Source organism: Perognathus longimembris, chromosome 2, assembly GCF_023159225.1.
Source record: "Perognathus longimembris pacificus isolate PPM17 chromosome 2, ASM2315922v1, whole genome shotgun sequence".
Taxonomy (NCBI): Eukaryota; Metazoa; Chordata; class Mammalia; order Rodentia; family Heteromyidae; genus Perognathus; species Perognathus longimembris.
The window spans coordinates 51,453,534-51,478,914 of record NC_063162.1 but is presented as its reverse complement, the minus strand read 5'-3'; the positions used below and the strand labels follow the sequence as shown (position 1 = coordinate 51,478,914).

At 43.5% G+C, this 25,381-nt stretch overlaps 1 protein-coding gene across 11 annotated transcripts in view; it reads left to right on the top strand.

The window, feature by feature from the left end:
• Kcnma1 (potassium calcium-activated channel subfamily M alpha 1) overlaps nucleotides 1-25,381 on the top strand; it is a 692,132-nt gene that overhangs the window by 330,731 nt on the left and 336,020 nt on the right. For 10 of the 11 annotated variants that reach the window (XM_048339123.1, XM_048339120.1, XM_048339122.1 and 7 more), the window contains exon 3: nucleotides 9,655-9,716. In XM_048339123.1, the coding sequence (XP_048195080.1) occupies nucleotides 9,655-9,716 (62 nt within the window). Of the gene's footprint in view, nucleotides 1-9,654; nucleotides 9,717-10,539; nucleotides 10,595-25,381 lie in introns of those variants that run through there. The other variant, XM_048339118.1, reaches the window with a different exon arrangement.

Sequence of the window (25,381 nt, the reverse complement as noted above, 5' to 3'; positions counted from 1 at the left end):
TATGTGATTTATAAGAAACTGGGTCTTTGTAGTTTACACTAAGAAGTTGTCTGATTATTTTCCAAGGCTACACTTTTTTTTCATTTCATTTTTCCTATCGACAGTAATTTTGAAATGAAATGATCTTGTTTTTTGTGGGGTTTTTTTCCAGTAGTAGGGCTTGAACTCTGGACCTGGGCACTATCGCTGAGATAAGAATCTCACAGACTTTCCTTCCCCAGGCTGGCTTTGAACCACAATCCTCAGATCTCAGCCTCCTGAGTAGCTGGGATTACAGGTGTGAGCCACTAACGCCCAGCGACCTTGTTTAAAACACAGGCAGAGAAGCATTGCTGAGCATGTAACTCGTTAATAAATATTGGTAGAGTTTAAGCATTTGTGATTAGCAGTCTATCAGTTTATCTCTGTGTTTCTTGTGGTGTGTACAAGTATATTGATATTTATATACAGGCGCTGTCCATGTTCATTTATGATGTGAATGCTGATTTTTCATCATTTCATATCTCTGTGCCCCCCCCCTTTACATCATATGCTTCACTTAGCCCTTTCAGATTCCTAGCCCTGATGTACATCTCACTACTCCATTTTTTCACTCCCCTACATCTTCTGCCATGGTCCGTGGTCCTCATGTCTCTCTGTAAGGCTGTTGATCTCTAGCATTTTGGCTTTCCATGGACCCCTATTCTTTTTGTGTATGTGTGCTAGTAGTGGGGGCTTGAACTCAGAGCCTTATGCTCTTGTTTGGCTTTTTCTGCTCAAGGTTGGCACTCCACCACTTCAGCTACACCTCCACTTCTGATTTCTTGCTGGTTAATTGGCAGTAGGGGCCTCTGGGATTTATCTGTCTGGGCTGATCTCAGCACCTGAGTAGCTAGGATTACAGACTTCCAATGGGGCCTCCACTCTTGTTCAAAACCTTTTCTCTCGTGACAATTGTCAATGTGATATGGCCACCTCCCTCTCTCCTTCCTACCCCTTCCATTCTACCCTCTCTCCTTCCTCCTTCCCATTCTCCATCCAGGGCTTACCCATTATTCCCTGATGACTTCCACTGTCCATTCTTTCTGATCCAGACTCCATATCTATGCACAAGAGTCTCCCATTAACCCTGTTTATGCACAGTGCACCCTCATTCTCCACTGTGATACTCTTCATCCCCACTCCAGTCTGGGTCCTGCTATCACCCAGAAATACATCCCTGTGCCTGTATCTTACTACTAAATCTACGTAGTAAGATGGTCCATGTCCTTCTATCCTTCTTTTGCTTACACTACATGAAATCTCCAAACTTACTGTCCGCACTGAAAGCATAGGTCCTGGCCATCCCAGAGGACCATGCGTAGATAACACAGGCAGGAGAAGAAAGTTCATAAGGAGGTTTATTAGTGGGGCCATAGTTCCCACGGGAGAGGGAGCTACCTGGCATCTGCACCTTATCCAGGTGGCAGCTTCTCTCTAGGGAGGTAAAGGGGAAGTAGTTAAGTAGTGAGTAGGAGTGGCTCATTAGATATGGGTGGATCTGGGGGCTAGTGGGAGGAGCTGAGGACCTGAGGCTAGGGAAATGCTAACATGCACTTTCCCCAGATATCTCTACTTAACAAATACTACTTCAACCTTGCAGTTTAGTGCTGACTGAAGATGAATGTGTAATCTACCTTCATAGAGCTTGCAGTCCTGCAGAGAAAGCAGATGATTGAGTGATAGTAAAGAGCAGTGTGAAACCGTGGATGTACTAACTGCTACAAAATCAGACTATGACTGGGCAGCAGTGGCTCAGGTCTCGTAATACAAGCTACTCAGGAGGCTGTGATCTGAGGGTGGCAGTTCAAAGCCTTTCTAGGCAGGAAAGTCCATGAGACTCTTATCTCCAATTATCTACCAAAGAAGCCAGAGTTGGTGGAACACTAACTTGGAACACAAAAGCTCATAGATAACACCCAGGCCCTGAGGTAAAATCCCAGTACTGGCGCGCGCACACACACACACACACACACACACACACACACACACACACACACACACACACACACATCAGCCCATGGTTATGGGTAACTTTTTACATTAGAGGGTCAAGAAATAGCAGTAGAGCTGATTTCTGGTGGATGGGTAGCCTGTGAGATGGAGCAAGGCTTCTAAGAGCGGGAAAATGCTGTGCCAAGGCCCTTTGGTGTAGGTAGGGATAGAGTATACCAGAGTGAAAGAGAACTGAATGTGCCATGTAATTGAAATCTGGACAAGGAAGAAGAATGTGCAAAGAGAAGAGGAAAAGATGACTCTTCAAGCTCTTCTCCCTATCAGAAGCTATGGAAGTCATTTGGAGCTATATAAGGAGGGATTTTTTAAATTTTGTGCATCTCCTGAAAAATCCTATCCAGGCTGGGAATATAGCCTAGTGGCAAGAGTGCTTGCATCATATACATGAAGCCCTGGGTTTGATTCCCCAGCACCACATATATAGAAAACGGCCAGAAGTGGCGCTGTGGCTCAAGTGGTAGAGTGCTAGCCTTGAGCAAAAAGAAGCCAGGGACAGTGCTCAGGCCCTGAGTCTAAGGCCCAGGACTGGCAAAAAAAAAAAAAAAAATTCTATCCAGTGTATACTGTACATAGCTTCAAAGTATTATAATTTTGAACTACCAGATCCAACTGCCTGTTAGACCATAGGTATTTTTCCTAGGCTTTCTTATATGTGAATGTGGGGTTGGGAAATTATGTGCTTAGCCTGTGCAAATGTGCAAAGCTCTGCACTGAACAACAGCAATAAGCCCCAGACTCGAAACCTCATATGTGGGTGCCCCACACTGGTCTCTTCTTGGAAACTCTGTGCATTGCATTTTAGTTCTGAGATTTCACACACCAACCGCTGAAAACAGCTCTTTATCCTTTCTTTCCTCTTGAACATGTTTCCCCCTAAAGCATCGTTTGGAGTGTTGGCTTACAGAGATCAAATCACAACATTTTGTTTTTTGCACTTCTGTAAGTCAAACGTTGTGTGCCAGGATGTCAGGCAAGGGCTTTGAAGCAACTTTGGATGTGTAACTAGTACCATCAAAATAATTTTCTTTTCTTCTTACTTTTTGTCTGTCATGGGGCTTGAACTCTGGGCCTGGGCATTGTCCCTGAGCTCTTCAGCTCAAAGGTAGTGCTCTATTACTTTGGGCCACAGTGCTGCTTCCAGTTTTCTGGTGGTTAATTGGAGATAAGAGTGTTATGGACTCTGCCCAGGCTGGCTTTGAAATGCAGTCCTCAGATCTCAGCCTCCTGAGTAGCTAAGATTGCAGGTGTGAGTTACTGGTGCCAAGCTCAAAATACTTTTCACACTTTCAAAATCTTGTTTTTTAAATATGATAGCAAAATTATCTTTGGTGGTAGCAATAGTCTATCTTCTTCTGTTGGGACCCATTAATGATTTAGGAACATGAGAACATACTGTAATATTTGCTTGACTATAAAAAGTGAATTCTTCCCTTTCTTCTTCAGTAAGAACATTAAGACTCAGAGCTGTAAAATCTGCAGAAGCACAAGCTTTCTACAGACTCCCAAAGGCAGGAGGGAAGGGACAGACCCTCACTCACATGCTTGTAGTGATGACAGAACTGAGCCCAAACTGGAGAGAGTGCAGGAATAGCCCTTCATTCGACTCTAGCATTAGTCCTGTGGGCCAACAACTGCATAATCAGGTGATTTAACCAGTCTCTAGTTTGTGCATGGAATTTTATGAAAGAGATTTCTACACAGATTTTGTACCAAGCATTATTATCATTTTCATCATATCACCATGCTGAATTATAATTACATACAAAAGACATATCAATGCTGCCTTCTCAAAGTTTTTAGGAATTCTGCCATTTGCATTATCTGCCAAGGTCCCTACCTACTTGTCCTCTGTTCCAACTCATCATTGCACAGATTGGCAGACACAGTCCCAGAGAGATTCAGTGACACATTGCAGATCATACCGCTTCACAGGGTCCTGTGTTCACCTCTGCACACATCCTTATTCTCTGTGCCTGGAGTCTCTTCTCCTGCCTAGCACAGCCTGGAGAGGATATAGGGTATCAGGAAATCTTTTCTTTTTCTGGATTTTTTCATCCTCCTCCATTCTTTCCTTTCCATACTGGGAGTTTGTAGTGACAAGGATGTCACGTCTATATCTGAGCCTTCCTTTGACATCCCGAAAGCATCTGTCTGTGTGTCACATTTCTTATATCTACAAGGGACTCCTGAGTGATTTCAACTTCTGCATTCTTTGCTGGCAGAAGGCAAAGGCCAGGCCTGATACTGCTATTTTAGCTTTTGTTATTTCCCTGTCTCTTGCTGTGGGCCTTGGACATTTCTGTTCAAATAAATGTTTGTTGGAGTTGTTAAATTCACTGGACCAAACATTATAATTTAGATGTTGGAATAATATTATCTCTCAGAAACAAAATGTTCCCAGATGGTTTTGCCTTGGGATTTATTCTGTCTGTTTTTTCTCTATGTATTGTCAATTTTATTGTATGTAAATCAAACAAAAAAATACCCTCATTGCAAAACTGTCTATTTTCCGAGAAAGGGCTCTGCTACCTATAGCTGAGGCTACATCAAACATGGGCACTCATTAATTAGGGTCATTTGTTCTGCTGTGAGCTAAGGAGAATGTGGAAGGCCTGCTCAAGAGAGAATTAATTCATCCTTCTCTCTGTGCTTTCTTGAGTACTCCTTGCAGATTCTCCAAGCCTGCAGGCCTCATACATATGTTTTAATGGGCTAATTGTTGAGGCGACATTTGTAAATTAATCTTTGACTTGAGCTAAGTGGTTTCCCCTAATGGTTTTAACTCAGCAACTCCCACACTTGGCAACAAGTCAGATCCCTGGGAGAATCTGTTAAAAACAGAGATGCCAGGCCCCATTCTACAAGGCTCTGGTACCAAGGTGGGACAAGGGAACTTCTGGATGTTATATTTTGTTTGGTACAGGTATTGGGGCTTGAACTAGGCACTATTCTCTTCCTTAGCTTTTTTTTTGCTCAAGGCTGGTGCTCTACCAATTGAACCACTTCAAGCTTTTTGCTTGTTAATCAGAGATAAGAGTTTCATGGACTTAATGCTCTAGTTGGCTTTGAACTGTGGTTCTCAGATCTCAGTTAGGATCCTTAGATCCTAGGATTATAGACATGAGCGACTGGCGCCCTGTTGGGACCTTTGCTTTTATAAAGTCCTCCTTCTAGCATAGCACTTTAGGCTTGTCACCTTTGGACCCTTAGCTATGACTCCATTTCTGAAGATGATGAAAAGCGTTTGGACCTCAGTTGGAGTCAAGGGTCTTGAAGAAGCTCTGAAGATGCTCCTTTCCAGAATTGGTCATCTCTGTGTACACATTGCTGAGTCTGTCTTTTTCTGTCAGCTCTGATCAGTTATATACTTGGCCGTACTGTTTTCTATCTTTGTGACTTTTCTCTGGCATTTCAAAAATCTGGCCTGTTGTGATTTCCACCTAGGAAAATAGTTGTAAACTGCTTTCCACTCTCCGCCTATCACCAGAACCCACTGGAAGAAGGAGGACAAACTTTTGTTTTGTTTTAACACACTGTGTACGTTCCTTGGCATTCTTCTGTGCAAACACTTGTCATGTGTCATCTTGAGTTATAAAAATAGGTGAGTCATGAGCACTATTGTTCCAATGACATTTATCAAATTGCTTTTGTTTTAAGATCCCTGGCACTCTGGAAATATCACTCAGTGTTCCAATATCACCACGCAGCGTATGGGTATTTTCAGTAAATCCCAGCGCATGCAGCAAGTACCATCCAAGATAACTGAGGTGACAGGGTGAGTCTGGTCTAGGAGAAGTCAGACAAGTTGGACAGATCCTGGTGAAAGCTGGCAGAAGCCTTGTCTTGAGTGGTGATAGGCAAATGACACCTTAGGTCTCCAGACTCTGGTGTGGGATGGGCTTGGTCAAGGACGTTGAGGGACAGGTATCAGGGATACAAAGCGGCTGAGACAAAGATCCACATGGCAGGAAAGTTGGTCACTGTAAGGGTCATTCTGTGACTGCCCCCCACCCCCAGAAGGGCAAGTGTGTTTTGCTATCTGGGGTATTATGCTTTTGCTTGACCTCATCTTACCATCTCCCTTGGGTTTTGGTCCTCTTTTTATCTCCGGGTTTATAGAGGCAGGCATATAGAAAGATCCACAGCAGCCCTACCCCTTCCTGGATACTTTGAGAATTAAGGGATTCCCTGGTTTCCACCCTCTACTTACTCAGAACCCACTTGTTCAAAAGCTTGTTATGCATTTGCTATACTTACACAGTATAATTTGGTCACAAATTGCACAACAACATAGGATTAGTCTATGCAAATTTTCCTTCTGCTCTTAGCCTATCTGAGAGATGCTGATATTTGAGTTTGCATCTGAAGAGGCTAGCAGGGTCTCCTTTCACTTTGTCACTGGCTGATTTGCTTAAATAGATTAAATCTATGTACATATACTCAAAGCATATGGAATCTCTCAATTGATAAAGTGTATTTTAATAGTCCAAAGGGAACGTCAGTCTTATTTCTCTTAGGCCTTATGCACTGTATGTTACATGAATACTTAGATGAAGTATATTACTGTATAGTAATACTGCAACATAACTGTTATCACTTAAACTAAAATCTAGTCATTTTGTATCCTTAAGATTCACATATGGTGGGTATTTGTTAGAGTTAGAGAAAGAGTGAGAGTAGACTCTTTCTTCTGGTGGCTTTACTGGGGCCACATGGAAGGAATCTCTGCTGGATTGACATTTCCAGGGCTAAGTTGTTGTGTTTCTGTAGCACTTGGATCCAGGTTAACAGTGTAATCAAGACCAACATGATAAGAAGCAATCTAGCAAGTAAAGGTTACATCCATCCCCCTCCATACTGGGAAACCCTTGTTCCCTATCAGCTGGTGGTGGTGAGAGGTAAGAAGGACAGTCTGGAGTCCCCTTAGCTCTCAGGAAAGAAAAAGCCTTGCAGAAGGATGTTGTGGACCCAGGCATAAGACCACTAGACAGAGCAGCAGCCAGGGCCAGTTCCTGGCTCTCTCAGCCTACCTGGGAGACTCTGGTATTTGAGTTTGCATCTTAAGAGGCTAGAAGGATTGCTTCCCTCCTCTAGTCACTGGCTGATTTGCTTAAATAAGTGACACATTATCCCCCATCACACATGCCAAGAGGGAGGCAGCTGGGACAAATTAGTGACAGTTACTCAGGACAGCCTGATGTTGGGAAACCTTTGCCTTTGCAGAAGTGCCAAGATTTTAATTCTTCGTGAATGGCACAGATGCTACCTGCAAGGAATTCAATTTTCCTTTCCTGCCACGGCGGCTTTTAGTGACTTAGGGCTCGATAGCGAGCTGATAGAGGCTCAGCATTCACAGATACACAGAGCCAAATTGACAGGGATTAATCCTGGATCTGCTGTTTATGAATGAAGAGATCCCTCCCTTCTTTTCTGGCCACACCCTTTTCCCTTTGCAGCTTTTTGAGAATGAGGTCAGGCCCAGGATCTAACTGCTTATGTCTCAAAAATAGCAGCACAGTTCCAAATTAATCTCAAGCGATTTGTTTTGCTGTCTTCTTCAGTTAATAGAGGAAAAAAGCAAATACTCCCACCCCCTCTCTTTCTGTACCTTTGCAAGAAATACAGGAATGAATATGGGTGCGGAGAGAAATGGAGAATGATCCAGTCAAGAGGGATTCTAATGGGTAGCTAGCTGGTAATGACTGACAGAATGCATGAGTGGCCTTGGATTCAATTGGATCATGTTTTGGATTTTAATCCAAAACGGAAGGATAAAAGGAACCCCCAGTAGTGCATTGCTATAATACTTTTTTTTTTTTCCAAAATGAGATTTTAGCAGTTGCTGTGTAAGCTGCACATTTCTTACACCATGCCGTGGTTGGACCGTGGTTGTCTGTACTGTGTGACTTACTTTCCCTGTCTAGTAGACCTGCCATGAGTGAAATGAGTATTTCAAGCTGACTTGATTTCATTGTCCATCCTGTGAAATAGAAAGATGTGCAACTTCTCTCTCTGTTGCACACATATTCTGACACATAGAAAGAGAAGGAAAGGAGAGAGTGTGAGAGTGAGAGAACGAAAGAGAGGGAAGAAGAGGGGGAAAAGAGAGGTAGAGAGAGGAGAGACTTAAGAGGCATGCACAGATTGACTTTACTTAAATTGAGCTTCACCTCTAACCATTATCCAATGTCAGTGGGATGTCAGTACATGGATATCCCAGAGACTGAAGCTCCTCAGGCTTTCCCCTCAGCAGCTTCTCTAGGATATTAACATATCTAAAGGGTATTTGTTGACTGGCAGGTGGGCATTGTGAGCCCTGGTGCTGTTTACTTTCTGTTTCCAACTTCCATTATTGTCTGGAAGCTTCTTTTTATGCTGGACTATCCTTTATTTGCATTCATAGTCTCCTTTGTGAAAGCATTAAATAAAGACATTAGAACCTTGAGTGTGGAGAGAAGTGTCAGTTATCAGGCTAATCTGCTACATATTCATTAGATGGACTTCGGAGTGACAGAATCCATCGAAGGTGGTGCTCAAACTGTCATTTGTGTCAAAGGTGATTCATTTTGAATGGAGAGTGTAAAGTAGTAGATGAATTGCCATATAACTGGCTGAATGTATTGTCTAATGTGGCACCTAAGTTGTTTTCACTAAACAAGTAAGAAGTATTATAACAGAAGATATGATTTTAAATATGTGGTATATATGCAATGAAGGTATCTGTATCTTGCATATCTATCTAAATCTATCATTTGTCATGTATAATTATCTATGTATCGGACATTTATACAAACAAATATGTAATTTTCAACTGGATATCTCTTGTATTGAGACAGAAAGTAGATTAGTGATGCTTGGGAGATGGACAGGACTAACTTAACAGACATGAGGGCCCAATGAGATCCCAAGAAGGGATTAAAAAAAGTGATCTGAAATGATCATGATGATCACACAATTTGGTAAATTTACTAAGTCATTGAAGAAGTATATGCTTAAAATATAGTATAGCAATTATCATGCAGGAAAGCTATTAACAATTAGTATTCCGGAACTTGAGTCCCTTTAGGTGCTAGGTTATGTATAATATGAGGATAATATCACCTTGAATTTTACCTGGTCTCTCTCCTCCTGAGGTTTCATGACTTCAGCTGCAAAGACTTTGGGCCTTGATAAGACAGGGTCAGATAAAAACCCAGTGCTGGGCTGGGAATATGGCCTAGTTGGCAAGAGTGCTTGCCTCATATACATGAAGCCCTGGCACCACATATATAGAAAAAGCCAGAGTGGCGATGTGGCTTGAATGCTAGCCTTGAGCAAAAAGAAGCCAGGGACAGTGCTCAGGCCCTGAGTCCAAGCCCCATGACTGGCAAAAAACAAAAACAAAACAAAACAAACAAACAAAAAACAGTCCCTAAGTTGTAAAAGTCTTCCCTGACCCCTGTTGGCCAGGAGTGAGGTTGCTGTCCACTACCAGGTAGAGTCAGCTTCAAGGTTTTCTGTGAGGCAGAAATGGCACAAAATTTCAAGCAGGGCCTGCCCTTCACAACTGCTGATGTATATCGAAAACACAAACATCTGCTGCTCGCCTCTTAAGTGATGGCATTCTCTCTTCTTTTGCAGGTTGTCTTAGTCTTTGCTCTCAGCATTGGTGCACTTGTAATATACTTCATAGATTCATCAAAGTAAGTATTCAAATGGGTTGTCCTGCTCTTTTTCCCCCTGAAACAATCATGACCCTTTACACTGGTGAATTTACTTACCTGAATACCAACCTTTGAGGGAACCTCCTGAGGGCCAAAGGCATTGCAAGGAAGGCAGTCTGATCTGTGCCCATTTTCAGAGCGGGAAAGAAAGGAAATCTTCAGAGGGAAGGTGACTGCTGGGTATTATTTATTTTTAAATAGCTTTTTCCATATGAGGCATTTGTGCTGAAGATGTCATGAAGCTAAGAGGGCTTTGGTGAAAATTTAAGCCTCTGGGAGGGCAACAGATGAGAGTTTGAGCTAGTCTGGTTGTATTGTAGGATCCCTGTCTCTTTGGGGTTTCCTGTGTTTTGATCTTATTGGAGGCTAATTTAGAAAACATGGTGCTCATATTTCACCTGCCACCTGAACATTCAGCCAAAACACCATTCACTGATGCTTCTTAGTTCATGAGGACTTCAGCGGTGGGGTGAGTTTTCCCATGGGCTCTCAGCGTGGACACTAGAGCAAACCCCTGGGTGTAGTTGAGAGCCTGGGCCACAGAGGGGGGAGACCTAGAGCTGAAGAGAGTACCCACTAGGGCTGCTAAGTGGTGCTGTCTGCCTTGGCTCCTGCAAGGGCTCCCCTGGGTGCCTCATGAGCTTCAACTCTCCTGGGAAATGAACAGTGCTGGAATTTGACTTGATTTTCTGTTCTGACGTAAACATGACAACTCAGGCCACGGACAGTGGCTTTGAACTTGCTGCCTTCTCATTCTGTGAGTTTTGTTTTTTTTAAACTCCATTAACTCTATCCCTGGTAGACACTACTAGATCTTTGATCCTAAGAAACCAGCCTGGTGTCCCTGTTGGCTTGGGACTGTGGGGGTGCCCAAGTGTTGGATTTAGTGTTCTTTTCCCGTGGCTCAGAGTGGTGGTCATTTTGCGCATACCTAAACACTGAGTTTCTCAGAGTCCTCTGAGACTTGTGTTCAGTTGAGAGCAGAGGGAAAGTGTCACGTCAGGGAAATAAAGAAGCAACATTACCAACTCTACTCACCTGTCTCTGAGAGTCATCTAAAACTGAGGCTGTCAGAATTCCCAGAGTCCACTCCATGCCCAAGACTTTCACCCAGCTCAGATGGAGAGTGCTTTAAACACTCCATGGCATGAGATTTCACAGGCTTCCTCCATCAGAAATTCTTAACCAAGAAGAAGAGTGCTCCTAAGTTCGGGAGATCTCAATTGATGGACCACTGAAGGTAAGTTCCATTTTTGACCTTTTTCTGGACTATATTAGAATTGAACTAAAGATTTCTCAAGACCTGGCCTCATGTCTTTACTCTCTCTCTCTAGAGATTTTCTCAACATGTGGCAGATTGCATACCCTGTTGATGCTCATGCCGAGGGCTCAGGAAAGAGGTTTGGACATAAACTCTGTCTCCCATGTGGAGGTGAGCATGCTGGGCCATTGAAAGGACAGATTCCCGGCCTCACCTTCATTCCCTTCACCTCCCTTTTCAACTATTTGTATTATTTTTTTTTGAAATAAAGTTCTATGAGATGGGTTGAGATGGTGTCCTTTTTTTAAAAGAAAGAAAGAAAGTTTTGCCTGGTGTCAGGTGTTCTTTGGCTGTGCGGATTCTTATGTCCTTGTCTCTAGGGAAGAGGTTGGGAAAGTATGAAGCCCCCATTGTAGACACACTGCCCCCATACCTTGCTTACTCCCATGTCCTGTGGATTTAATTCTGATGCAGAGAATCCTAGAGAAGCTGGCATTTGCTTTCCAATTATGATTTTAAAAAATTAAGTCTGTTCTCAGCTCTCTTTTACTATGCCAGAAAAAGAAATAATAAAACGGAGACCATCCTCATCCTCCCTAGTGACTACAGAGCCTTATCTTAACTTCAGTCTTTCTTCTGTGACACAGAACTCTGTGGTTTACTGTAGCAAGACTGTGGCTATAAGATGACATGGTATTTACAAGCTCCTGTCTGCTCGTCATGTGCACTACTTCATTTGGTCCTCAGATTGTCTCTCAAGGCTCTCAACCCCAGGAGCTCAGTCAACAGTCAGAGCAAAGATGCCTTCTGTCTTCCTGAAGAAGGCCAGCAATCACACTCTGTTTAAGTGGAAGAATTAAGGTGGTGTCTGTAAAGCCACCATTATTGGTAGCCCACAGGTTTCCATATTTAAAACCAAATGAAGCCTGTTGGATAGATCATAATCAATCTTAGTGAGCAAGATAAAATGAAATTTTATCCACATGACAATGCAGATAGAAAGAAGATAAGAAAATAGAATGAAAATTCTTAAAATTCATTTTTTTAAAAGATTTACAACGATTACCAGTTTAACAGATGATTTGGCTGGCCGTTTGGGCACCTTGGAGAGCAGTTCTAACTTCTCTTGGGAGCTCTACCAAGTCATCAATCTGGTATTCTTGAGATGAATTTCAGTTACTATTTCCTCCATCCAAATAGATAAACCAGAAATGAACCTGATTAGCCTGATGTTATCCATGAAAGGGCTTGTCTCTGCAATTAAACAGAGCTGGCCTCACTAAAATGTTAGGCATTTTCTAGTTGTATATGCAAGCTCAAGATGTGAGGCATTCTGCACTCTGCCCATCGGAAAGTGTGTAAAGCAGGCTACAGTGGCCAGCCCCTCTGAGCTCAGGGAAGCCCCTATAGTATGCACACATAGTCAAAAGACTCAGATCCCACCTCTGTGTGTCAGGTGAAGGATGTTTAGATACATGGCAGATAAATAATTAGATAAAAAAACTGATGCTTGATGATCTTTTTACCTTTGGAAGTTCAGTTCACTCTCAAGAGATGGAGGATAAGTCACTTCCAAAGGCATCTTCGTTTGTGTGTCTTTTGTGTTGAGCTCTTAGGTAGAGACAGATAGAACCCTGAGTGGGTCTTCCTCACTTAAGGATCTGGGAAGTCCTCCTTTGAGTCTTAATTTTCCTCTAGAGATCACTACAGAAGAACCATTTGTGTATCCTCAAGTGATTACTGTATAAGGCAGATGGTCCGCAGAGTTCCTGGAGTTGAGAGACAAAGAGAATTACAGTCAAGTGTGCCGAAACGATGCTTCATCGCCCCAGTGGATGATGTCTGCAAAGACCTAGACGAGGAGAGATATTCCACAAGGGCTTTGGGCAGACATAAATATCTGTGCTTTCACCAACACTGAGACACTTGACCCACTTGCCCTCACAGGGAGCCTATCCGGCATGTCCCCCTTAGCCACTCGATGCACATATTGTCCAAAGGAATTTTCTTTTCCATTCTTTTCAAAAGGCCCTCCTACCCAATCCCTGTCACACGTCACTGCAGCTTCTAATTCTGTCATTTTTCTAGTGCCTCCACAGGTACCTTTTCTCCCATGCATTCTGTCTGGTGCCTGTGAAGCAAAGATTTAAAATAAAACAACAACAAAAATAAATTTGTATGACCACGTCAAAAGTGCCTTGCAGTACAAGTGAGGGCCAGCGTCACTGATGCCAGTTCCCCAGGACACAGGAACAGTAATTCTTACCTAATAGCTATGGGAGGAAAAAGGAAAAGAAAGGATGGGGATGTCAGGGTGAGGGCAGGATTTATGGGTTGCATAATGCAGCAGTCCCATTGTTTTCTTTTTTCCAGAATTTCAGGTGCAAGCTGGAACAGACAGCGGCTGGAGCTCTGCATATTTGCATTTTTGTTCCAGGGGCATTCTGGGAAAGGATGACTCATATATGTGAAGATATTTATTCATTTTGATTCATGTTTAAATGCTGCTATTCCTTATGCTGCCCTTACGTGGGTTATGAATATTTAATGCTGCATATACAGCAAACGAAGGTCAAGTTCTGATCATTGGTGACTTCAAGGCAGGCTCTTGTCTCTAAGAGGCATGCTACCTGCTGTTAGCAGAGTAAAACTGAAAGGTTATGCATTGTTAAATTTTTCCTTAATGACTTTATCTGCTCCAAAATGGTTGGTACACAGTAAGGGCGCCTGCTGGTTTTGCCAGCCTCTGCTCTTGGCTTCTGGTTTCTGCACTGCTGGTTGGAGAATACGGACATTAGAAAGGAGGAGGGAATCACAGCACAAATTTTGTAGAGCTTTGAACCCAAGTGCTCCATAGCCTGGGAAACAGTGATATTGTGAATGGAAAATTTCTCTCCTCGGTCTTTAAAGTTTTGCCTTTTGTATTCACTCATTCATTCATTCACTCATTCATTCCTACAAATTCACTTATTTGTTCATGCAAGACATCTTGAGTGTGATGATGTTGAATACTTGCTAATAACTGAAATTTCTTATGGCTGAGCAAGGTTAAGGAAAACTCTAAGGTTGCAATCGGAATTGTCCAGACTGATTTTAGTTTCTAAAATAACACTGACACTGTTGTTGTAATGAGAATGCTTAGAACTTTAATAGGACCAGGTAGTCATGTCACAGTTTTATCTGTCTGTATCTATCTCACGTAACCTTTCATGCCACTGCTGAAAAATTTTTACCTTGCAAAAAAGGAAAAGAGGATAGATGGTTGAAGCAACTAGCAGTTGCTACCGATGTGCAGTGTGTGAGCTACAGTACTAGGCATTTTAAAATAAAAGACATGTGCAGCTCCAATGGATTCTCTTGACCACTTCCTTGGATCAATAGTACCATCTCAACTTTATAGATGAGGAGTCTGAAGCCGCAAATGTTGCTCCAAACCACATTGTTAATAAATGGAAGAAACAGGGTCTGAGTCAGCCTCACTCATTCGAAAACCATATTTCTCCCAAGGCCAAGAAGTATAATTCCAGATTGGGGCAGTAACTAAAGCCCTTTTGAGGGCTTTAGTGCGATGTTGCAAGAAGTGTAAGTGGCATTTCCTTAGCCCGCCAAGTCTTCTCTTTTCTGTTTTCTTTTGTTCTCCACGTCCTCATTCTTGCCCTTGATCAGAGTCTACAGTGGACAGTGTTTAGGAAGGTCCCAACATATGTTTCCCCATAAGATTCTTCCATTGGTCATGGACTGTCAGATTTCTCTTTGGGATTTGATTCCTTCCCACTAATGGCTTAATAAGACCCTCTTCTTCTTTTGCTTTTTATCTTAGAAACACGTTGTGATGAAACAGTGGCATAAGGTCAAGGACATTAGTGGTGCAGGCCTCCTAATCTTGCCACTCATGAGGTTGAGATCTGAGGATCATGGTTTGAAGCTAGTCCATGTAGTAAACTCCATGAGAGTCTTTGTTTCCAATTAAGATAGCAAAAAGCTGGAAGTAAAGCTATGGCTCAAATGGTAGAACACCAGCCATGAATGAAAAAGCTAAGGGACAGCACCCAGACCCTGAGTTTAAGTATCACTGTTGGTATGTGAGCACACACACACACACACACACACATACACACACACACACACACACACACACACACACACACACGATCAAGTTAGCCAAAAATGGGAGAGTTCACTATTCATTCTAAGTAGAAAGATCCTAAGTTTCCCCATTTTGACCTTGTTCTTGGTTCCCGTTATTTCACACACTGGACTAGATTATGAGATATTTCTTCTTTCTTGTTCAATAAATTCGTCTCTCCCTTTAGAGTTGGCAAGATTTAGCTATTGTGATTTTGTACTAGGTAGCAGCCAAGCATAGGGAAGGAAGCATTTCAGCTTGTCTTCGTTCCTGGCTCTCTCAATGGATCAGGGCCTTTCTAGGTGTTGTTCTAAATAATTAGTTGTAGCATTCTGCTTTTGTGTCTTGTTTAAGAAGCCATGGCAGACATTTAACCTTTGTTGAAGAAGTCAACACAAACCACTGTGCCTGCAAAGCATCTCTCTACTCTTTTTCTTCTTTTCCTTTGTAAAATACTCTCCCCTCAATTTTCTCCATCCCTCCCTGACATTTTTATTGCTAGGCTTAGGTTTGGAAAATTATGGGTAAGGAAAGTTCAAGGGCAGGATGTTCAGAACAGCCCTGCACATCTGTGAAGGGAACACAACAGGAGAGCCAGCAGCTGTTGAAAGAATAGAATGTCAGATGGTAGAGGAGCCTAGCCCCTGGGGGAAGGGGAAGAGGAGACTCCTTCCGGGCAGAGATGCTCTAAATAACTCCCAATCGGAAGTCCTTGTCTGCTCTCAGAATTTAACCTTCGATGGCACCACTCAATCCTCTGATATGGGAGGAATCCTAACTCAACCTTTCTAACTCAACAGGTCTTTCCAGAAACCATTCTTCCACTAATTAAGAATAAATCTAAATGAGAAGATGGGTAGAGAGTACATCTAGTAAGAGAGCCAATTTCTCTGTGTGTGTTTTTGTCTCCATGTGGGTAGATCTGGGGATAAGCGTTCTTTCATGGTATAGCAGATTGGCTCTATTTGTCTCAGAGTTCCAACCTTTCAAGGTTGTGAGGCAGTCTCTGACACCTTAGTAATTTCTCACTGCATGTGTTTATTTATTTCTCATCCCTAAGCACTGCAATACAACAACTGCTTACATGGCATTTATTTTCTTTTCAGTATTATTTGTAACCTAGAGAGGATACAACGTATCTGGGGAAAGGTATATACATTATATATACAAGTACTACACCATTTGAATATTTTTATTTTATTTTCTCTTTCAATTCAGTGTGTTAGTTTGTGGGTATCGTGCATCCTGATCAATGTCGCCCCTGCCATCATTCTTCCCTTACTATAACATTTTAAATAAGGAGCATGGGCATCCCTGGTTTTTGGCATCTGTGGGGAATCCTGTAACAAGGTAAAATATCAGAGCATGAAGACATCAGAGGCCTTTCCGTGCCACTTTCCCTGTACCTCAGTATCTTTTTTGGTGAACAAAGGCTAGGTAAGAAGTTCAAGGACACCTAAGTATCCAGGAGCAGAGATACATCCAGAAGCCAGAGCTCTTCCCTTCAAGCCCAGCCCCTTTTCTACATGAACTCTTGGGTCCTTTGTTCAAAATTTAAATGGCAAAGACAATAGCCTACCCTCTGAATACAAAGCATACGTTGGCTTTTTATGCCAATTCTGGATTCTCAGGCCTTCACCATGAGGCAAAGTTTAGAGCCAAAGGCTAGCACAAAAATCTTCGCAGGTGAAACCAAGGCCAGTGGCTTTTGGGATTAGTTTATTTCATCTCCATTGGTAGGGGGCCTTGAATTCCTTGGTGTGCATGGCCCTATGCTGTTTCCCTCTGTCTCTCTGTCTCTCTGTGTACTGTTTTAGGGTGAGTGATGAGTTCAGCTTTGTCACAGAAGGCTAACAAGACTGAATACTGTGGCGTGGTGGGTTTGGAATTTGATGTTCATTGATTTTTGAGGATATTTTGCCCACTGATCATTTTTAGTCTGATGGCTGTGTCTATAAACCCATATTTACTCTACATTCAAGGTGAGATTGGGTTATTTCTATCTTGACCACTGCTCCCCACAACTTAAAACAAATATCTTAGATGACCTGATGCTCTCTGTGCCTTCTTTGAAAATAATGGTTATTTCAGGGAAAACAAGGGAGATGCACCCCTCCTTTCAGACCCTGTAGTTCTTCTTGTCCTCTGCAATTAGCAAGAGCTTATGCCACAAGAGGGTTGAATCTTCCTCCTGGCATCAGAGGAGGCTCTCCCTAATGTCACAGACTGGACTGAGAGTCAGAGGATCCCAAAGGTCAGAGTAGGAGCCAGCTGGAGTAAAATGCTGTGGTGTGAAATTCAAACCAGGGCAGAGTTTGTGCCTAACATGGCCATCCATGGTGGCACTAGGTAGTGGCCACTGGTACAGCTTCATTATGGGGCTAAGGGGCTGGAGGAGATGTGACCTTTTGCTTGCCTTTTATCCCTTGTCCTTTGTCCTGACAGCTTGACAAATGGTAGCTAGCCAGTGATGAGTTATTTGTGCATTAAAATTAGAATACTTTGCAGCAAGTATGCTTTTGGGACTTTTTAATGCATATGTCATTGTTTGCAGAATTTGCCTGCCTACATGTGTACATGTGTATGAAGAGAAATCATGTTTCCCCCTGTAAGTGAAGTTGGAAGGCAGAACATGGGGGTTACTGACACCAGACTCATGACAATAGTAGACAAGCTGGGATCGTGTGTGATCAGAGGCCTCAAAGGTGTCAGTCAGATCTGTCAATTAGATCTCTATTGACTATACAGGACATTTTGTTTGTTCTTGGGCATATTGATTGCTACAAGTAAGGCTGAATTTTTTCAATTGAGATATTTTAATTTATGTTTTTAGGAAGGTCAGTAAGACCAAGTGAAATAACAAAATAAATGTACGAGAATCAGTAGGCAGTGTATTATATAATCTATAGTATATCAGCTATTATATATGTGCTCTTGGTGCTGAGCACAGAAGGAGATGAGACATGGCTGGATTTGGACACTCTGGAAAACTGAGATGAGACAGAAGACTCAATCTCTTGACCCCCATGAAACCATAATGAGAGTGACATTCATTATAGTCTTCACCCTAAAATTTTCACTTTTATAAGTAAGCCAAGTCAAACCCTATCTTGAAGTTGGCACAGAGAACAGGAAATCAGGAAGTTGTGTATCAGGAAGGTTTACTGTCTTCAGTGATCCCAGTTTGCAAGAGCATACAACTGAAACTGTTGGGAAGTTTTGCAAGTGGCTGGAAGATGCCCACTCTATCTTCTAAAACTGAGTTCAGCCAGCTTTACAGGCATCTTACTTATGGGCTTGCCACATGCAGAGCATGGCAGAGATGACATAGGGAGGAAGGTAGGCCACAAAATGAGGCCACACAAGTGGCCTCCAGGCCATTCCTGGGCCCAGGATGCTAGGAAGAGACCAGCATCTGCCCCAGGGTTCCACTGCAATTTTCCTGACTTCTCACTTCTGTCTCTTTGGGTCCTTTCCTCATCTAGAATACTAAAAGATATATCTTGTAGTTACTTTCATATAAAAACAAACAGAGGAATATGGTCTAGTGGTAGAGTGCTTGCCTAGCATGTATGAAGCCCTGGGTTCGATTCCTCAGCACCACCTATATAGAAGAAGCTGGAAGTGGCGCTGTGGCTCAACTGGTAGAGAGCTAGCCTTGAGCAAAAAGAAGCCAGGGACAGTGCTTGGGCCCTGCGTTCAAGCCTCAGTTCTGGCAAAACAAACAAACAGAATCCATGCTGGATTCATTAATAACATTTTACTCACTTATTGGTTGCTATTGGTTATGTTTTTGGTTTCTAAGGAAGTTAACATTAAGGCATTCTTATGGATCTCTAGAAGCATGTTCCTAACCTCTACACCTATTCTACCTCATGGAGAAGTTGACTCTATTTCTTTCTCTTTGTCCCAACCTTCCCTCTAGAAGTTTCCAGATAAGAGAACACATTCGGAGATAGATGCCTTTGACCACAGTTATCTGGATGCCATCAAAGTGTTGCAGAGGAGAAAATAAATATTCTATCTAGGCACCGGTGGCTCACGCATTTAATCCTAGCTACTCCTGAGACTAAGGTCTAAGGATCGTGGTTCAAATCCAGCCCAGGCAAAAATGTCTGTGAGACTCTTACCTCCAATACACTACTCAGAAAAAATTGGAAGTAGTGCTATGGCTCAAGTGGTACAGTGCTAGCCTTGAACAAAAGAAACTCAGGAATGGTACTCAGGAACTCAGGCCCTGAGTTCAAGCCCCAGGATGGGCACAAAAAAATCCACTTATTATATAAGCCTTCTCTTACAACCTAATTTTGGTAAGTACTCACCTCAGCCATCCAGTATTGTAACAAGTGGCACCTGTGGCCCAATCTACCAAAAAACTTAAGAAAACCTAATATTGTTGCTGTTCTCCATTTTGGGAAAACATGCTTTTCCTATTCTTATATCTCAAAACTGTCTTTACTGGTTTAAGAGATCTGTTTCACTGTGAGAGGCAATATTTTGTCCATCAGAGGGCTGTAAGCCTACCTAGACAGGCAGGGCAGATGTTAAAATGGAAGGAGGCAAATGTGATAAGGACCAGGACAATCTGAGAGTGTGGGTCTGTCCTATATGGGCACAGTCCTTGCCAATCACTTCCAAGCAGAAATGTAGACTCCAGCAGCCAAGCCTGTTTCTGAGAAAAGCAAGCCTGTATATTTCATCTCCAGTTAAAAAATATTGGACATTAATTCAAAACATTTAAAGGCCTCTCCAGGCCAAGCAAAACACCTCTGGCAGGCCAGATTTGGCCCTCCTATTTTCAACTTTTGTTCTAAACTTTCAAAATCTCTCTCTCTTTCTGTCTCTCTCTGTCTCTCTCTCTCTCACTCTGTCTCTCTCTCCCTCACCCCCCCCCCCCCTGCTTGAATTAGCTCTGCTTCCTGCTTGCCAGAAAATATTCTTAACTCTTGCTTCTCTCTCTCCCCAAACAGGTCCCCTTTTCCCTCCAAGGCGGGGAATTCTTAGTCTCTGGATGCTTAGAATCATTTCCTGTCTATCACCTTTTCAAACACTGCTTAGTGAACTGTCCACTTTTTCTCTAGGAAAATACTATATTCCACCACCATAAATCAACTACAACTTACTATAAAGCCCTAGCGTGACATATCACTAGATCTACGTCATCTCTGAAAATAACGTCGTTAGAACCTCATAAACATACACTGTTTGTTTAAGAACTACAAGAGCTTTTTAAACATGGTTGCTAAGTCACAGGGCATATTTTCCAGGGCATAAATGGAAGCAAACCTATCCTTCTCAAATTATCCAATTCTTTATAAGAAGAGAGGCCCATTCTGCTCATGGATTAACTCGACCAAAACAGTGTTGATGATTGTTGGAGACTATCTTACTTAGCTAAGTGGACTTGTGATACAAAACACAGCTTCATTTCTAGTCTAGGTAGATATAAGGCATGAGTCGACATAGATTAATTCTGGCCACACATAAAAGCTCAGTTTATTGAATGTTCAGTATTTACTGATGACACTCTTGTGGTATCTTTTCTCCATAAAACAACATCAGATTTGGTTCCAGGTCTGGGCTACAGCCCTATGACTGACCTTTCTCTTTTCCCATGGAAACTTGGCATTTCATGCTAGGGTAGCATTAGGCTTTGTTTGAATATGGTGCCTTGAGCTCAGATATTTTCAGAACTGGGGAAAATGATAGCCAAATGATGTCAGTCAGCCAGTTCATTCCAGTAGAGCTGCTTCTCCTGTGTGGCTTCTGCGTGGAAAACACCACGACCACTTTGTAGCTATCCAGACACTCAGAAAGAAGCTGCAGGAAGGGCACATGTTGGAATTCAAGGTGACTTTCACCAGGATGCTCTGCTTCTTGTGCCTTTCTGTTCCTAGCAGTAAGGGAACTTGGTTCTGAGGAGATGATATTTTCCTATGCTTCATCACCCCATGCCACAAAGTATAAAGAATGAACCCATAGCCTAGTTTGAGAATCATTTGATCTCGGTGCCCTAAAGGGCACTGCGGGGATGGGATGTAGAAAAGGCGGAAGAAGCATAGGTGTAATTAGGTGACTCCACCTGCAAGTGCTTTTCCTCTAGGAGCAGTCAGAAGTGCGGGAGGAGTGCATGAAGGACCATGCCCTCTGCATAATAGGATAAACAGGAATAATAAGGCCAGGTCTGTAAAGAGCAGCATTAATAATTGAGATGTGCACCAGGCAGCTGTGCAGCCTGCCAGTGCCTTCCAGCACAATCTGTTATCAGGAAAGGGCAGGGCGGGGGGAAAGGGGGGGAGGCGGTGAAGAAAGGGGGGCAGGTTTGGTGTCTGTGTGTACGCATGTGCATATGGTTCTGCCAGGAAGCACGAATGAGTAGAGCTTTGGCAGCTTCAGCAAGTGAATGCAGAGAAGGCAATGGGTGTAGCTCACTTCCCATGTAGATATGTGTGGGGGGGAGGGGTGCTTTTGTGGGTCAAGGAAGTCACCCTAATTTGACAGAAAGCAGAAAAGCATCTGGGGCCCCAAGAGACCTTCTCTCCTCTGAATTCTCTGCTTCCTCCAGATCCCATTCTATTCCAATGAAAACTACAGACATTCTTTGTTTTTCAAAGACCCTAACCTCAGTTCTTAGGACCACGTAGTGATCGCCTTAAAACCCTCACTGATGTCCTTGGGAACCCCACTGATGTCCTTGGAATTCCCACTAATGACCTTGGACCCCTCCCACTAAGAATTGCTAGTCTGTAAGTTTCCTTCCTTAGCTCAGTCGTCCCTGTTCCTTCTTCCAGGAAGATCCTGGACTCCACAGAGGGCTGTCTCCATACTCTATAAAGCCAAATGAATTTCATTTGGGAACTTGGTCCTTTTTGGTTGTTGAACATGTCCAAGTGTAGCCCCTTCAACTCCCCCTCATTGGCCATGAAGAAACAATATTGGTGAAGCCAGGGAAGGGAGAGTCTTGCTTCATAGCTCTTCCTTCTGTTTCCTGCAGCACAGAAAGGAAGAGGTGAGGTGACTATACTGGGAAGAGCTCAGAGCTCTTTGCTTTGGGCTTCTCTTAGGCCTGTGAGTTGCCACCTGTTCTTAGGGAACAGGCTCCTCTTTAGGCTGTGATTCAGGTGTGCAAGCCATCTGCAGCTGGCCACTCCACCTGAGACCCCTTGCTGCTGAGCCAGGACCCAGAAACCCTTGGGGTGTCCAAACAGACACACACACAGCTGCTACCTCTTTGCCTTGAATCCTCCACCCACCGGGGGGAGGAAGAGGCAGATGTGGGGAGTCCCTGGGGATACCTGCTAGCCCACCGGCCATTCTCCAGTCTGATCTGACAGAAAGCAGAAAGAACAGCTCAGGCAGGGAAAGGCCCCCACTCTCCTCTGAATTCTCTGCTTCCTTCGGATTCTTCCCTGCCCTCACCTGTCTCCCAGCCAGCCAACTGTGACAGTTTAATTGGTGCAAGGAAGGCAAGGCAGCAGGAAGCAGGCAGTGGTGACCAGCGTTCTGGAAGACAGAGACTCCCCGGAGACGTCCAGGGGAACCATGACAGACAGGCCTTAAAGCACTGCATGTGGGCAGAAAGAAATGCTGCCCAGCTTCCTCCTCCTTGGATGGGTTAGGCATTTTATTAGTTGGAAGGACCCTCTTTATGGAGGGCCAAAAGCTCTGTTCGGAAATCAAGATTGGTGGGAAAGATGCCTACTGGTTAGTTGAAGAGTTTGGAAGCCGCCCTGCCCTGCTTTGTTTTTCTCTCCCCTCCTCCCGCTCCCCTTTTTATCTGTGTAGCTCTGGGTAAGCTCGTTAACCTTTCCAAGTAAGATGGGGTCAGAGCAGTGATGAGCAACAGAAATAATACCTACCTGAGCACAGTGTACGGATAAATGTAGAGGGGGCGTGGAAACGTTCTCAGCACCATGCCTGTATATTGGACATTTTGATGCAGGATTTGCTTGGAAGCTCGTTGTCAGGTCTTGGGCAAGGTGTGAGGATAGCAAAGCTAAGAGGCAAGGTTTTCATGGCGCAGCAGTGATGAGGATCAGTTATCGAGGGCTGTGGACAAGACCACTGCTTCTGAGAACTGCAATCTCAACTCCTGAATGCTTTGTGAGAGCAGTAAAGGAGCCACTGCATGTTCCAAAGACGGGTCTGTGCAACCTGGAGTCAAAGTTCAACTATGAAGCTCTGGATTATTTGGTCCAGATGATTTTGTGGCTTTTGTTTCAGTCATATCTATAGATCCATATACACTAAAAACATGTGTGTGCACTGGCCTGCAATGACATTTCTGCAGAAATGCCTATGGTAACAAGTAGCTTGAGGAACACTAGATTTGAGTCCAGAAGAGAGAGTCTATGCCTCCTGGTGCAGTAATTTGGGGAAACTTTAGGGAAGAAGACAGGCTAATTATGATGGCTCCCATAATTGGATAATGCAGAATTAGATGATTCTCACTTTTGACACCAGCTGCAAGTTTAGAGGGGAGTGTTAAGCCATTTCCCAAACTGCTATTAGCTTTATTAATTTGCTAGGAGAAACAGAACTCATGATAGCAATAGAATTCACGGTTACAATTTATTACAGGGAAAGGACTTTGATTAAAATCAGCCAAGGGAACAACAGAATCTAGAAAGGATTCAGACACGGAGTTCCCATTATTTCCTCCCCGTGGAGTCCGTGCTTTCTTTCCAGCAGCACTGGGTAACTGCATTAGCAAGAGCATTGCCAATCAGAAGGAGCTTTGCCTGAGCCCCTGTGTTCAGAGGTTTTTCTGAGCGCACACTAGGTGGTTGCTCTCATGGCCAGTCAAAATCTCCACTCTGGAGGTTGGCTGATGCTCCATGACCCCAAATCACACTGTTAACACCACAAATCATATCGTTAAACTTTCTGTCGTATTCAGCACTCCCCCACCCCGTGCTGCTGCCTAGAATTAGATTGTGACCCATATTGCTGGCTCAAGACTCCAGGAAAAGACATTCTTATCAAGTGTGATATTTCAAGATACACTGTGACAAAGGCCAGAGCTTTCTTTGGAAAAAAAAACAAAAACCCTTAATATCTTTGTAAAACTGTCAGTGAGGGACCTTGCTGGCCAGAAGAGGAGCCTTTCCTGGGAAGGATTGGGAGTGGGTCCTTCAACTGAAAAGAGACTTTCCAAATCCTTGGGTGAGAAGGATTGCTCAGAGATCTGTCTTGGTATAAGAACTCAAAAGGAAGCACATACAGGAAAGGATGGCTTTGGAAATGACTTCTCCATCTTTTTATTTTATTATTATTGCTATTAAGTAGTGCTACAAAGGAGTTACAATTCCACCAAGTCAGGTTATTAATAAGTCAGCAGTTCCATACAATTCCATCAGTCAGCTTTTTGGTCAGTGTCACCCCTTCCTTTATTCTCTTCCATTTTCCCTCTCCCATCCAGCCCTCCACTCAAGTTACATAGTATCCTCCATCTCTTGCAGGAGCTCTGAAAGGGGAGAGTATCATCAAGCACCCACCTGAAACACAGAAGTGAACTCATCAGAGTCCACTGTCTACTTGTGCAACCCGCGTACACCGAACACAGGGAAATGCTACTTTCCTAACTTGGGTGCCTCAAGGCTCTAGGAATGTCAGCACCCTCACTGATGAAAATACGACACATCATGCACGACCATGCAGAATAGCCTGCCAGAGGAACCTGTGGCAGGGGAACCTGCGGCAGGGGAACCTGTAGCAGGAGACAGGAGAGGGGCTGCCTGCATGCACACGCCCCGTGTAGGAGAGTTACTCTTGGAATGGGCCTTTGCAGATGAGGAGGGCTTCCTATGCCTTTGTCCTCTGTGGACCTGGTCGATGTGGATGGCTGTCTATCTCCCGGCATTCTCAGCATCTCTAGAGAGGAGAATGTCTGTCTCCCTGCTCCACTTTCATTTCCCTGCTATAAAATGGGGTGAGGTCCAAGTCAAAGAACATGGGCCATCCAGCTGGGAACAAGAACAGAGCTGCCATGACACTGGGCCACTCTGCCCTCTTGCAGCCTGACCAATGATACAACCTCCAGCAAGGAACAATCATAACTGTGCAATCAAATTAACTTGAATTCCAGCTTAATGAAGTGCTTAATGCCCCGAATGAGGCTGAGCCCTAATATTTAGAGAAGCAAGCTGGGCCCTAGGAAAGGAGTAAACAGGCTTTGGATAATGCCTGTTAGTATTAACTGTGCTTACAAAACCAATCTTTCCTGAAATTTATCCTCTCAAAGGAGGATAACCCATT